General features: G+C 40.2%; 1 protein-coding gene across 2 annotated transcripts in view; it reads right to left on the reverse strand.

The window, feature by feature from the left end:
- The window catches only part of TENM2 (teneurin transmembrane protein 2), a 216416-nt gene that overhangs the window by 134118 nt on the left and 66281 nt on the right, over nt 1-16017 (reverse strand). The window contains exons 6-7 of one of the 2 annotated variants that reach the window (XM_042452450.1): nt 9183-9383; nt 7885-8070 (exon numbers count right to left, since the gene is read on the reverse strand). In XM_042452450.1, the coding sequence (XP_042308384.1) occupies nt 7885-8070; nt 9183-9383 (387 nt within the window). Of the gene's footprint in view, nt 1-7857; nt 8071-9182; nt 9384-16017 lie in introns of both variants that reach the window. The other variant, XM_042452449.1, reaches the window with a different exon arrangement.

The following is a 16017-nucleotide window of genomic DNA, read 5'->3' on the forward strand; positions in this document are numbered from 1 at the left end:
CTGTCCTCTGCTCCATTATCCTCAGGTTGAGCACCCTTTGCCTTTTCTGAGAAGACTGAGGCAAAGAAGGTGTTGAGTAATTCTGCCTTTTCTCTGTCTTCTGTTAGCATTTTGCCATCTTCTCCACGAAGTGGCCCTACCGTTTCCTTCTTCTTCCTTTTGCTGCGGACATATCCAAAAAAGCCCTTTTTATTGTTCTTAACCTCTCTAGCAAGCCTGAGTTCATTCTGTGCTTTAGCTTTTCTGATTTTACCCCTACACATGCCTGCTATTTCTTTGAATTCCTTTTTAGTGATTTCCCCCTTTTCCATCTTCCCCCTTTTTCCATTTAGTCATCCATCCTGGTTTCTTGAGACACCTCCCGTTTTTCTTTCTCACTGGAACTGTTTGAAATTGTGCCTTCAGTATCTCCCTTTTGAGAAAGTCCCATCCGTCCTGAACTCCTTTATCTTTTAGTATTTCTGACCATGGAATTGCCCTCAATACTTCTCTATGTTTACTGAAATCCGCTCTCCTAAAGTCTAGGATGCGTGTCTGACTATGCCTGGCTTCTCCTTTCCACTGTATTACAAACTCCAGGAGAACATGGTCACTTCCACCTAATGATCCCACCACTTGCACCCCATTAACCAAGTCATCCTTGTTGGTTAGGATCAGATCTAAAATAGCTGACCCCCTTGTTGCCTCTTCCACCTTTTGGACCATGAAATTGTCTTCCAGGCAAGTGAGGAATTTGCTAGGCCTTGAGGATTTTGCTGAGTTTGACTTCCAGCAAATATCAGGATAGTTGAAGTCGCCCATCACTACTACATCTCTCTTTTCTGACTGTGTGGTCATCTGTTCTAGAAAGATATCATCCAATTCCTCAGTCTGACTTGGGGGTCTGTAGTAGACTCCCACCGTAACATCCTTGTTGTTTCCCTCCCCTTTAATTTTTACCCAGATGCTCTCCACCTGGCTTCCATGATTGATGTCCTGGATCTCTTCACTGGTGTAAATATCTCTGACATATAGTGCTATTCCTCCTCATTTCTTGTTTGGCCTATTTCTCTTTAAAAGGTTATACCCCTCTATTTCCACATTCCAATCATGAGACCCATCCCACCAGGTTTCAGTGATGCCTATTATATCATATTTGCTTTGTTGTACTAGGAGTTCGAGTTCATCTTGCTTATTTCCCATGCTCTGTGCATTAGTGTAGAGACATCGCAGACCATAGTTCCCTTTTACTTGCTGCCTGTGCAAGTTTTTTTGCCTCCCACTGTTGGGTCCTTGCACTTTTTTTCTTGTTTCCTCTGTCAGTTTGACTATTTTCGCCATCCCTTTCGCCTTCCTTAATATTGTCTCCCTTCCCCTCGGAACTCAGTTTAAAGCCCTCCTGATCAAGTTCTTGAGACTGTTGGCAAAAACATTTCTTCCAACTGGCGTGAGATGCAACCCGTCTGTTGCAAGAAGTCCCTCCTCATGGAACCGCAACCCATGATCGAAGAATCCAAATCCTTCTCGGCGGCACCATCTGCGAAGCCAGTTGTTCACATCTGCTATTTTCCTCTCCCTTCCTGGACCATGCCCTTCAACTGGCAGAAGAGACGAGATGACAACCTGTACATCCATTCCTTTCAGCTTCCTACCAAGCGCCTCGTAATCCCTTTTGATGTTCTGAAGGCTGTGTCTTGCAGTATCATTAGTTCCCACGTGGACCAAAAGGAAGGGGTATTTGTCAGTAGGCTTGACCAGTCTTGTCAGCCTCTCTGTCACATCACGGATCTTTGCACCTGGAAGACAACACACCTCTCGAGACATCTTGTCAGGTCTACATATCACTGCTTCTGTACCCCTCAGCAAGGAGTCCCCCACTACGACCACACGCCTCCTCCGAGGCTTAGCTGCGACTGTTCCCTCGGGTGGGACTCTCAGGCTCCCCTGCTCTGTCCCTGAAGTCTGTCCATGCTGCTCTTCTTCATCCTCCTTGATAAGGGAAAGAGCTTTGAATTGATTCTCTAGCTGCAAGCTCCCAGAACAATTCCTTCTTGGCTTACTTCTCTTTGTGACATTCCTCCAGCTGTCTGCCTCCTGTGTATGGCAAGTGACCTCTTCCACCCTAGCATCTTCCTCTGCATGGTACTCATCCAAGATGGTTAGTTCTATTGTGTCCAGGAAATCCTCTTGTTCCCTAATATGCTAAAGTGTAGCTACTCTTGACTCCAGCTGCTGCACTTTCTCCTTCAAGAGTGCTACCAACTTGCACTTGGTGCATGTGAAGTTCTCGACTTCTGTGGGCAAGAAGAGAAACATCCCACAAGAGTTGCAGGTGACTACAGCAGATCCCTCGTTGTCCATACTGCAAAGTCTTTAGTAATGACTATAACAGTCAATCTACTGGGAATACTTCTTTAAAGGAATGTACTGGCTGCTATCTGATACTTAAAGGCAAGGTTCTATTTCAATATCTGATTCTAACCTGATGCCACTTGAGTAGAGTTGTTGAGTCAAAACCACTACGCATTACTTGTCACAAGCAAATGTGGGTCCCGCCCTCCACACTCTGACACTCTGAGAGCCATTGTGGTGTAATGGTTTGAGCACAGGACAAGAACTCTGCGGATCAGGGTTTGATTTTCGGCTTGTCCATAGAAGCTCACTGGGTGACCCACTCAGCCCCAGAAAAGCCCATGACAGGCTCACTTTAGGGTTGCCATAAGTTGGAAATGACTTGAAGGCACACAACACCAACAGCAATAACAGATATTCTCCATGAACTATGAATTCAGTTTTGGGGTTTTAATGGTTATTAACTGGTACAGGGAGGAGAAGGAGGAAGAAGAGGTTGGTATGTATTTAAGCCCAGATTTATCCCCTGTATGGAACTCAAGGCAACTTACAACAAGCTACCTCATACAAAAGTAAAAAAATGAAATTAAAATATTGATAAAATTAAATGCAGTTACAGGCATAGCCATTAAAAAGAAAACAACAAATAGATAATGCAGCACATTATGCAAGACCTATCACCCTTGAACAGTCAGTCTTCAAAGACCTGCCAGAAACAAACCCCTCTTCTGCCTGCAGAATGACAGCAAGGAGGGTGCAGCTTAACTTCATAATGGAAGGGAGGTCTAGAGCCTGAGACCAGCAATGGAGAAGGCCCTCTCCCATCTTCCTACAGGTGTATCTGGGAGGGTGGGAGAACAGAGAGAAGGACTTCCCCTGAAGATCTCAAAACACAGGGAGGTTTGTAGGGAGAATATGGTCTTTCAAATAACCTGGACCTGAGCTGAATAGGACTTTATGGTTATGACTAGTTCTGAATTATTCCCAGAAATGGATTGGTAACTAGTGGAGCTGCTTCAAGAGTGGAGTTTTGTGTTTCATGCAGCCAGCCCCAGTTAACCATTTGGTTTCTGCTTTTTGGACTAGGTGAAGCTTCAGAACGCTTTCCAATGGTGGCCTTATGTGGATTGTGTTACAGTAATTCAAATGAGATATAACTAAGGCATGTGCTTACATAGAAAACAGCATTTATGTGTCTTTCTATATTTGTTAAGAGTTATCCAAATATCACAGGTGATGATCTTTGCCAGTATAATAGTCTTGATCCATTTTGATCCAATTGTATAGTGTGTCTATATCCTGTCATGCATCATTATATGGATATAAGATATTCATTAACATCTAACCTAAGAGTGTAGTTTCTCATCCATCATAGAAAGAATAGATTAGATTCAGGGCTGTGTGGATTAGGACTGAAAGTTCCTATGGTTGGAAGATGATTTTAACTGATTTCCCTCTCACTAAAGCCTCTTCTTTTCCTGATAATATGCTCCAGGGCTTTAAAAACTCTCCAGAACAGTACGGCAGCTGATTTTGGGCCTATTAAATTTAGGGGAAAATAGCAAAATTTATCTCCCACCCATACAAATGTTTAGTTTGTAGAATGGAAACATCCACTGATCTGGTTCAGAAGGGACCATTCTGTTCATGAAACAGTAGGTCGAGATTCACTCCTTCCTTGGAAACCTGTATGTGCATGAGTCCCTTTCTTGCTGTATTGGAATTAATGCAGCCCTTGGAGAGAAACAAATTTCCACACGATTGAGATAGGCATAGATCAAAGTATTAAAGTGCCATATGCAATGGAGTTAACTGATTTGTTTTGGGCCAAATGCTTTAATAAGTGAACAAAGAAAAGAAAATGTATCAGTATTAAATCTAGGCATGACATATGTTTAAGATTTTGTTTGCACTTTGCACTTGTCTTTATGTTGTTCCTTAGTTGTGCTTTAATTTCCATTCATCTTTCTAAAAGATTTTGTTCTGTTGTATGGTAATAATGTTAACTGTACCTATAATCACTTATACCACAGACATTTATTATCACCACAGGGAAGCTCTTTTTCTCCATACGTTATCAGGTGCAGGAATAGGAGAGTAGTTGCATAATACCATGTACAGAGGACTTTTAGATCAGCTTCATTTGCATGAGACAGCCACTTACTGCAATGACTTAAAATTAAGTTAATGGCAAATTTACTCATTTTTTTCAAATTGTGCAAAGTGCCTTGCTGTAGTACTTTTTAGTTATTATTATTTATTTATATATTTAATTACCTTTCTGCCAAATAGTGGTCAAAGGAACTAAAAGCCACTGGGCACTATCCAATTAATGAACAACAAGTTTTCTGCTTGTACAAAGGGATTATTTTCCCTCACTGCAACTTTTCCACTTTCAGTTCTCTTCCACTGATGTGCTGGAGCAGAACTGGGGTGTGTGCTGTGGAGAAGGTGAATATTTTCCACCAACAGCATCTACTCCACCAGTGGATACATTTAGTTGCAGTTTAGGTAACTTCCTGCCACCATTACTGCAGTGTGATTCAACTGTCAGTATGCTCAGGTTCTGTATGGGCTATGGAAATATGAAACAGAGACATCCATCTCAGGTTGCATTGGAACATGGCGGCAGTATTTTACCCAAAGACCAAAAAAAAAAAAAAAAAAAAAGTGCAGATGCTGGTACAATGGTAGGTATGGCAGTGTATGTCACCTACAGAATTTTGACCTACTATGATGTAGCTCCAAAATTGGGTATGGGTCATATTGATTTGCCACCATCCCCCACAATAATAAACTAAACTTGAGCTACCATTTCCTCTATCTCCACCTGAATTTATGTAGCAGTTGGGAGAGAAATGCAAGGGAAGTCTGGTATTCCATTTTTCTTGAGAACACTGTTGAAGAAGCATCCTGAGCACCATGACCACTGGAAGACTGTGTTTCCTAGGCATCTTCCCATGCTATGGATACATTTACAAGTTCTCCTTGTTGTAAAGAGCTATTGTTGGCATCACCATTGCCATACAAAATTTTGGAGCAATGAAAGGGATGTTTCGAGATATCTTACATGCACTTTATGTTTCCTCATGAATCAAATGGTAGGGATGAAAATGTCTATTTTTATGCATGTAATATCTTCTAGCTCAAGTGGCACGATGGGGAAAGGAGGACTTGAAGATGCTTAAAATTTAACCTTCTTTTAAAAATAGCAGTCTAGTTCAAGTCAATTGTAAAAATATATTTAGATTTTTGAAAGTTCCAGCCCCAAAACAAGACAGGACAACATCATTCTGAAAGTATAATAATGTGGCTGCCATTTTATATGAACCATAAATCCTTCTTAAGAATAAGAGTGCTTGCACAGTTGTATTTTAAAATGAGATCAACATGTTATCTAATGATTTGCCCTTCTTAGTACTTTCTGTAACTAGATCTAAAGTTCTATTATTTAAAAGCACAATCCATTCCTTGCCAGAGAACAAAATTATTTGTAGAAAAGCATGTGATAATACACACTGATAATACTTCAAAAGCTGCTGCTATTATATTCACTTGTAAAAAAAAGAGAGGAGGGGGAACATTTTCCTCATAATTTAGCCATTCAGGCAGAAAGTAAGACCTCGCACAAATCTTATCTGAGAAATCAAATATATATCCATCTTATTGTGTGCACAGTAATTTCAAACTAACAATAAAATCCTATGTGGGCCTCCTCAGAATTAAACCCTATTGAACTCAATGGTGCTTACTCTGAGGTGCCTGTAGGACTGCAATTGAAGACAAACACGTTACAGAGAAACACATGAAAACACTTGAAAGAACAAAGACATTAACACAAAGATAGTGGAAGAAGGTAAACCTTTTTGGAAAAGTTATTGACTAGATACAAAGTTGATATAAAATGAAAGTGGTCTTGGAATTCACCCCCATAGGAATAAAAAGAGATCCTGCTGCTACTGAAGTGCACAAGGCCAGGGAAACCAGCCCACATCTGCTTGGGAATATTGATTTCAGTGTTTGTAAACTGCATTATAAACATACTCTAAACTTCAGCATCACCTTGAAATACGTGTAGGATTAAAATTTATTTTGAAGGGTATTTCTCATTCCAATTTAAGAGCATTTCCCAAAAGGTTTAGCTACCCAAAGAGACTTAAAAAGAAACTTAAATAAACAAATAAACAAATGTCTGACGGCACATCCAGAGATCTTTGCTTTAGAACAAAAAACAATTCACTGGTAAAAGAGCTGTCCCTTTAAAGTCTTCTGTTGCCATCACAACTTCAGTTCACCTTTTGCCTTTTAAAATGTCCCATTCTCCAACCAAGAAACTTAAAAAGCTATAGTTTCTTTTTCAAAGATTTCTTAAACATTTTGAAAAGAACTAGTTAGCTAAATGAATGACAAAGGGAATTAGAAAGCAAACATCTATGCTGACTCTAAACTGCATGTTCTCCTGGGTAGGCATGACAATTTTTTCTTTTCCCCCCCTGGCTTATAAATAAAGACGTTCTGCAGAAGAAGAAATCACCTACTTCTTTTGAACAGAGCAGAGGTACGCTATCAGTTGCTATCTGGGTTTTACATGTGCGACCTACATTTTGAAGTGACAAATTAAGTAACTTAGGTTTAAAATTCAAAACGGTAAAAAACATCTGAAGCAATATATGTTTGTTATTACTTTCTTGGCTGACATATCACAGTGGAGATGCAATTGTGTTAGTCATGGCACTCCACATGATGCCAAAGCTGTACTGAGCAGCATGCTGTTAGGAAAGGGTATACCAGCATGCTGCAGCATTGGCTCGGCCCTCCCATGCTGTTTCAGTCTATAGGCAAACACCATGACCACTGTCACAGCACAACGCAGGAAAATGCTGGGGAGCTATTTCTGTAACAACAGGGGGGTAGTTCCCCCTCAACTTGACCCCTGTTCTTGATGGCTATTGTGGTGATGCATTCTGAATGGAATATTTAATAAGCAGGTAGCATTGAATCAGGAAGTATGGTGTGGTGGTAGTAGGAGGGTGTTAATTGAAATAAATCTTTAGTTAACTTTAGTTGAAAGTCTCCTCTAGTGTGATTATCCCTAGATGGAATAAACAGCCGAACACAAAAGTTTTGTTGAACATTCATTTGCATCAATACAGGATATAACTTGGCAATGAGTTTGAGAAATCCACAAAGAAAAAGCAGACAAGTGTGAGGATGTTAAAAAGATGGTGAGCTTAAAGGCCTGATGCTTTTTTTTTTTTTTTAGCAAATCAGCACCATCTTTTTAGCATCCTCAGACTTGTTTCCTTTTTGTTGGTAGATTTCACTGAATGCTCTCAAAATCTTTCTTTATTTCTTTCTTTCTAAAAATGGCATTATAAAAGAAAAAAACCCCACCACAAACCTATGTTTTGGATTTTAGAGGCAAAGCTAATGATTGTAAGCACATGAGCCCATAAAGAGACAGCCCTTTGCCATTCACAATAATAACTATGCTTCTACAAGTTATGAAAAGAAAGCAATATGTGCCTGTTTCGGTGGCTGTCGTTTGCCTACCAATGGTGCAGTGCTCCCCATTCCATCCCTCTCGGCATTCACATTTTCCATCTTTACAAGTTCCATGCTCGGTGCAGCGGGGATGGCAGACACGTTGGTCACAGGCTAGTCCTGTCCAGCCCTCTTCACAGCGACATGCTCCGCCAATGCAGACACCATGAGTGCCACAGTCTACAGAACACACTTCTGGAGAGAAAGAGAGAGATGGTTATTGTCCGGCATTGTCATGGGCATTAGCAGAATCTGGACTTTATGGGTGATTTATGACTTTACAGTATCATAGACAACTTATTTGTAAAATGTGAGTAAGCAAGCCTTCTTCCAAGAATGTTCATAAATAATCTTTCAGAGGATGAATACAACTTTGAATCATTATGTTGAGGGTACTCTGAGCTGGAAAGTCTATGTATAAATTTATATATTAATATTATCAGCATCCTTCAAAATGTACATTGAAACAGCTCACCTTTTGCCCCATTTGCCATCAATGGATATCAGCTAAATTGTTGTTCTCATATCTTTTGAGATTAAGACATGATAAAGCAAAATGGGAGAGGAAGAAGAAGGGTAAGAGGGAGAGACAGAACAAAGAAATTCTCTATCGAGGATCGTATTGGCATTTGGAAAGGGAAGCATTCATGAGTTTTCCTTATATGTAACAACCAGGATCCAATTGTGTTTATCTGTTGATAGAAAAAGCTCTTCTAATGGATCTAAGAGGAGGTGATTCCCTTCCCCACAAAGCCCCTGTGTGCCCCAAACAAGACATTCTTCTCCTATTCCATTACCATCTCTCTGCACCACACCAAATTCTGCTCTCATCTACCCAGAGCAAATACAAAGGACATGAATGGTCTGTCCCCTCCTGTATCAGCTGCTGGAGCCTTTTGCATCAGGAAATGCATAGAGTTGGATCCTGGCCAATTTCACAATGGGCAGGAAATTAAACAAAGACAAAGACCAAATTAGTGATTTTGTATTATTGCTCCTGCTGCTACTACTACTATCACTACTAAGATTCAAGCTAAAACAAACAAACAAAAAACAATGGTTCCCATACCTTGGTCTTTTACATGTGAAGATATGGAGAGCATAAGAAAAAGCTAAGCCTTTTGGACCAGAGTCAGAATTACTATGAAAGTATGTATGAAGGATTTTAGGTGTCTGGAATTAACTTCAGCACTCAATATAATAGCTGAATTACTGATTTGTGTTATCTTGACTTAGTAGCAAAAGACCATGCACTAGCCACATACTGGAAGGCTTTAAAAATGCTACCAATCAGGTGTTTTTCTTACCAACGGAACAGTCAGGACCCATCCAGTTGGGATCGCAGTTACAGAGGCCTGTGTCAGAGAGGTATGTGCCATGCCCACTACACTGGTCCGGACACTGGGCACGAGGAAGTTCACAATTTAAGCCTCCCCAGCCTGGGCTGCAGAGGCATTCTCCATTTATGCAGACACCATGGTTGGAGCAGGAGGGATCCAAGCAATCAACTACAAAAAAAGGATGGGGTGGGGGTGAGAGAGAAAAAGAAAAGAAAACAAGCACTCTGTGAAAAAGGTCAGTGCACAAATGCACAGTCTGAATTGACACCACTTGATGGATCTGTGCTCAGCAGGTTGTGCACTGCTGCAATGAACTAGAGCAAACTCATGCAGTTGTTAGTTAGGTTATCTTTTCTGAGAGTCTGGAAATATAAAAGGTCACGCTTAGTAAGAAATTCTAAAAGTTGAGTTTAGCTAGAAAATCAAGTGTGTTATATGTTTAAGAATATTTTTTAACACAGAGAGAGAAGAGAAGAGAAGAGAAGAGAAAAGAAGGCTTATATGAGAACAAAGAATGAAATGCAATATTTCAAATTCTGGAATCCTTAAGCAATTTTTATTCAGTTCCAGTTCTGTAGGTATTTGAGTGCCAAAAAAATAACATAACAATTTTTGCAAGCAAGAGTAACTAAGTATCTAATAATTGGTATTTTACTGCAGAAGGTTTTAAAATAACTATACCATTACTTAACAAAAAAACTATGCAGATGAAAATATCCAAATTTTACAATGTCATTCTCTAAACATGTACTTGGAAAAAGGAACATTCATGATTTTCTTCTTGATCTGACATCAGTTCTCACTCTAGATTCTTAAACCTCTGATGTAAGCCTAATAGTAGCCTTTATGTTTTCATGGTAAGTCAGAGTATACAGTATACAATTCTGAATATACAAACTGCTGAGTGGCAAGTGGCAGGGACAAGGTACTCGCTCTCCAAATGACTCCAAAATGCAATGCAATTATGCTCTTTTATATGCAAATGAGTGGGGAAGGAGTTGTGCTGGGATGAGTGTTACTGAACACTTTCACTAAAGCATGAAGACCTTTTTGAAGAGGTCAAGCAAGAGAACAAAATGTGTTCACAATAAACTTGTTGTGACAAGTTTCACAACTGCCTGCTTCCACACATGCATAGATATCGAAAAGGGTGATATGTTCTAACCCAGCAGCTATTTTACATGTCTCTGGTCTTCACACCTCATTTCTCCTGTCAATCGCCACCAAGCAGTTTCACTGTCTATAAATTCCTGCTTGCCATGCATTTCTTCTGTGCTTGGCTAAGTATGCTCTGTGGCTACAGAACAGTTGTGGCACCAGAGAAGAATCATGCTGCAGGAAGAACATTATGAAGACCATTTGTGGGTGAGTGGAAAAATGAAATTTTCATTCCACATTACATTTCTGAACTTTTTCTTTAAATATTAGAAGAGTAGACAAGTATGGGGCAGTTGTTTGAACCCTTGGGTGCCACCTTTGTTGATAACATATCTAGAGACATAGCTGAGATGGTCAGGAATATCAGTATGCAAAGGTAGCATCTTTGACGCTACCTGAAAGAAAGGCATCATAGACTAGGTCTACTTCAGTTGTACAGAATGAACTGGTGCCCAGAAGGGACCTTTATAATCAGGCTGTGTGAATAGCCATAGAAATGCAAAACTTTTGGGGATGGGGATAAGGTGATGGTCAGTTTTAACTGTAGTAGTTTTGAGGGACAAAAGCAGGCGGAAAGACATTGCCTGAGGTGAGTGGGGGTGGATGACCATATGAATGGTGGAGCGAGTTTTTGACTGTGGTTTGTGCAGGCTGGGAACCAGACAGAAGCTATAATTAGTCTGATTATAAAGATCGTTCCTATGCACCATTTCACTTCATGCCTCCAAGGAAGTAGACCTAAAATGAGTATTATTTGTTATTTGACATTTTTAATTTGTTGCCTGCCTTATTTTATTGAACCCCTTCCTTTATTGTTATGTAGTATTTATATGTATTATGCTATTATTTCTTAGAATGTACGCCATAGGAGGGTTTACTTTTATGTATTTTATTGTTTGTATGTACAGCGCTGTGTAAATCTACTGCACTATGTAAATAAAGCATAATAATAACAACAATTATAATAATAGACCAAGTCTTCAAAAGCTTATGCTACAACTTATTTCACAGAGTGAGTCTCAAAGGTGATAAAATATCTTTTTTTTTGCATACTGATAAAATATCTGTAATTGTGGCCCGTTACAAACGGGCGTAATAGTACGGACTGGGTCCGTATTAGAGTTAGAAAGTGGTGTACCTTCCAGACGCCCCTAACCCTAATATGGACCGAGTCCGTACAAAATGGCAGCGCCCGTTCCACACGGGGGCCGCCATCTTTACATAGCGCATATGACGCTGCGAGTGCGCCATTGGCACCTCACGGCGTCATATCCGCACCACGGAAAGAAGCACCATTTTGGGGCTTCTTTTTGCTCCGCGAGGGAGCCGCGCGGTTTGGCTGCTGCAGCTCCCTCGCGGAGCAACCAGCGGTGGCACGAGACTGCCTGTTTTGGGCGGTCTGTAATGCACCTGTGGGCCTCTGCTTGCTTGTGCAAAACATTATAATGTTTTTCAGACTAATGCTGGACATAGTTGTATTAGAGCAGGGGTGGACTTTGGGGACTCTGACTCCTCCTTACCTTTCACAGTTTTCCACCCCTGTATTGGAAACGACGAACTATCTTCACATGCACTTGAATGGATGTCACAAAATCTTATGACAGAATTGTATTTTTCTAAGTTAGCTTCAAAGGTGCTATAGGATTCCCTTTTTCTTTTTATGCCGAAAGAGACTACATGTGTGTTGTGTATATGTTTTCATATCACCTGTCGTTTTATGGTGAAATCATGAATTTCATAGGGTTTTCTTAGGTAAGGAATATTCAGCAGTGGTTTTTCCAGTTCCTTTTCATGAAATATAGCCTACAATACCTGGTATATGTTGTCAGTCTCCTATCCAAGTGCTAAACAGAGATGACCCTTCTTAGCTTCCAACATCAGACAGAATCTGGAACCTTTAGGGTATTTAAGAGTCTCTTTCTTGAGAGCCTCTCATCGTTAATATCATACACCAAACACTGATGGACATAACAGTAAGAAAGTAATTTTTCAGTCATTTCAAGAAACCCTCCATAATTAAGAGAGAAGACAATTCCACTCGAGAGCCAAGGTGATGTAATGGTTTAAGTGTTGGATGACAACCCTGGAGACCAGGGTTCGATACTCCACTCAGTCATGAAGTCCACTGAGTGACCTTGGGCAAGTAATATGCTCTCAACCTCAGGGGAAGGAAATGGTAAACCTCCTCTGAATAAATCTTGCCAAGAAAATCCCACAACAGGTTTGCCTTGGGGTTGCCATATGTTGGAGACAACTTGAAAACACAACAACAACAAACAGTTCCACTGGGCCCAGTATTGCCTGTAATATATGACATATGGGACAATATAATTTGTCAAAAACAGTGGGATGACATATTACAAAAGCAAAAATATTTCCCCAAAATTCAACACAGCTACTGTGCTTGCAGAGGCTGATCATGGGAAGTATGTGGGGGATCCACCCTCCCTCCTGCAGCCATCCTTTCCCCTCCAAACTCCTTTATCCTTAAACCATCACTGGTGAGCTGGGAAATGCTCTGCAGCACTGTTTCAGGCCAGAGAACTGCAGTTCAGGGCTGCTGAACATGTAAAATGCTACTGCCGCTATCACACTTGATAGGCTTCAATATTGCAGAGTCACAGCTGTCAAGGGAAAGGAAACTTGATTTATCCCATTATTTTAAAAGAATCTCAGTTTATGCATTCATAAGAATCTTAGGAAAACAGGAATCTCAGAAGTTCACTCTGGGCTGCTAAAAAAAATCTCATGAAAGAGAGGTAATGCAACAGTTTATAGTACCATTAATGAATGTTTTCAAAGCAGGATAGGGAATAAAACCACCTTAATTTGAATGTTATACTGTTGTTTTTTTCAAATACCATGAACAGAAACATTTTGATAAGAGTTCCTTATGATGCACAAAATGATTATATAAGAGTGATGCTATATTTATGAAATGCATACTTTAAAAAAATACATGTTTTTATTGTTTTGTATTGTATTTCTAGTTTCTCATGATAAAGAGACACACCTGAGAATGCTCAGAAACCAAATTGGTGCAGCTGGGCTGTATAGCATTCAGGTCCATGTTCATAAGATTCATTCAATAACTGTCTTCATATAATACTCTAGTACTTCTCAAACTTCTTCAAAAAATAATGTGGGAATATGGTTCTGTGAAGCAGCTGATGAGAAGAAAAATGTGGGTGTTTATGGCTACTGCTTAATAAGCATGCTTAGCATCCTATGTGCCAAGAGACTATAATTGTTCTTCCTTTCCTTTAAGCTGGTCTTTTAATTACTTAAGTAACTATTTAATATTCTCTTTTAAAAGTGGGTTACATTATTGACTGCACAGGTCCTTGGAGGTTCAGTTAAAAACTAGCCTTTCAGGGTTTTGCACACTCCCTGCTAGCGTCTTGGATGAAAAATAGATGAAATTTCAAGAGGACAAAGGATACAGAAAATACAGTTTAAAAAAACTAAAACATGTTTTCTAGGTTATGTCTGCTATGAACTGCAAACAGATTACATGGTCCAGTAGAAGCGACCAAATAACACCCAGTTTTTAAAATTCTAGTTTTAATGTTAATCACATGTGTGAAATAACAAAATAATCTTCTTAGTTAAGAATTAAGTGGTGGTATATGGAAAATAACAGGAATATTTCTTCCCATGTTAGTACATTTGTCCTTTTAGCCAAGTAAGGGCAGTGCAGACCAGCCATTAAGGCTGGCATGAGTGTGGAGTTGGGGTGTGGCATCCATACGACACATGCCCCAACTTCGCCCCCATGGTGGTGTGACGCTGCACACTGCACCACATGCACTCCTGTGGCACTGCATCCACATGATGCTTTTTGTGGGTCCTTTTTGCACCCTGGAAACATCAGATTGGGGCCGCGGCATGCGGTTGCCATGGTTCCAATATGGCGAAGATGGAGGCAGCTGCAGGCCGTGTCAGAGTACAGAGCACTCTAGGCAGAATAATGTCTGGAACTGGGACAAAGGTGGCAGACATGATGATTCAATATTTGGAGAGTCTTGAGTCACAGGAAGCTGATGACAGAGGGGCTGAAGGTGAAACCAGCAGGCTTCAATATTGCAGAGTCACAGCTGTCAAGTGAAAGGAAACTGGATGACGTCCCAGGAGGGGGAAGGACTCAAAACCCCAAGAGGGGATGTATATATAAGAGCACATTGATAGTATCTTGTAAATATCGGAACCAAGGTTAAAGTCCTCTTTGTGAGTACTTGACAGGTCAGCAGTTATTTATCTGGCTGGCAGCTTCTGTATAGAAGGATTGTAGGCTGTTAGTCCCACATCTCTCTTTAACATCCTTGTCTGATGTGTGCCAGACCCCTCCACTCTTTTGGACCTTTTCAATTACTTTTATAACCAGAACTATTAATTTGGTGCTTGGCTGAATGAGTGAACCACATGTCAAATATATGGGTTTGGGTATAATTTAGAAAGGGAGAAAGGGCGGTTTGTTGAAAATTGAAAGCTGTGTGTGCAGTGCATAGTTCTTTCTCTCGCTCATAAATAGGCCCTTGCTTTTAACCATGCCTTTACTCATAGCCAGATGTTGGAAGTCACACATAACAAGTAATTATGTGTCCTGCCATACCTTACCTTGGAAGGTAGTGAGATGTTGTCCTTGAAAGTAACATAATAATTAGTAATGGATCTCCTGCATGGGGCAAAAATGATATTTTAGCCCACTTTTGTACTGTTTTATATAATTTCCCTCTATCCTACCCACCCCAAATCAATGGAAGGCAAGAAGTAATATAGCAGGGTGCTTTTAAAAAACTGTAATACATAATGCAAGCAAGAGACTTTTAAAAATATAGTGAATAAAAGTAACAACTCCTTTTGCAAAAGGGAATATCCCAAGGTCTATTCACAAGAAGGACTCATCTTTGGTCATCACAGGTGGAGTGTCTCCTTTCCTCCAGGCTATCAGATTGGGGGATTCAGCTACTTGCTACCTGCCACCAGAATGCTACAGCTGTTGTTTCTCTCCTACCTCCTCACTATTCTTGACTCCACCTCCTTCTTCTCCCCATCTCAGAACCTGCTTCATCATCTAGTAGTCCTGGCAAAGTAGACATGACCCCTGAGCCCATTCTGTAAGAGGGGGAATAACAACTTTTTATGAAGTCAAGTCAGTACAGATTAGAAACGTGGGGGGAAATTCTATCCACATTTCTTGCCGCTGATACATTTTTCTACTGTTCTCTCAACAGATGGCAGCTAGTAATCTGCAGTATGTTTTATGATGAATTTAATCCATATGGTAAATCTGAAGGAACTAGCCTGCCAGCTAGCAGTAAGCGATTACTGGGATGCCTTTATAAGGAGTGGCTTAAACAGTCCCCAGAGAAATTCCAAGAGCAGCATGCAGTGAAGTTGGAATGTCTTAAAGGTTTTGTTTTTAACCAACTTTTAAACAACATACAAATGCCAACAATTTTCAGCTCAGAAGAAAATCAATTTAAAACCAAATATTTCATAATCATTTCATAATCCAGGGATGTAATTCTTCACCAACCTTCTCACTGAAGGAAGCAGTGAGTAATTTTAGCAACTCTCTACCCACTCTAAGAAGATCCTTTAAAAACCACACAGCTATTCTATTTCAAATAATACTGCTGTG

Source organism: Sceloporus undulatus, chromosome 2 (genome assembly GCF_019175285.1).
Source record: "Sceloporus undulatus isolate JIND9_A2432 ecotype Alabama chromosome 2, SceUnd_v1.1, whole genome shotgun sequence".
Classification (NCBI taxonomy): Eukaryota; Metazoa; Chordata; class Lepidosauria; order Squamata; family Phrynosomatidae; genus Sceloporus; species Sceloporus undulatus.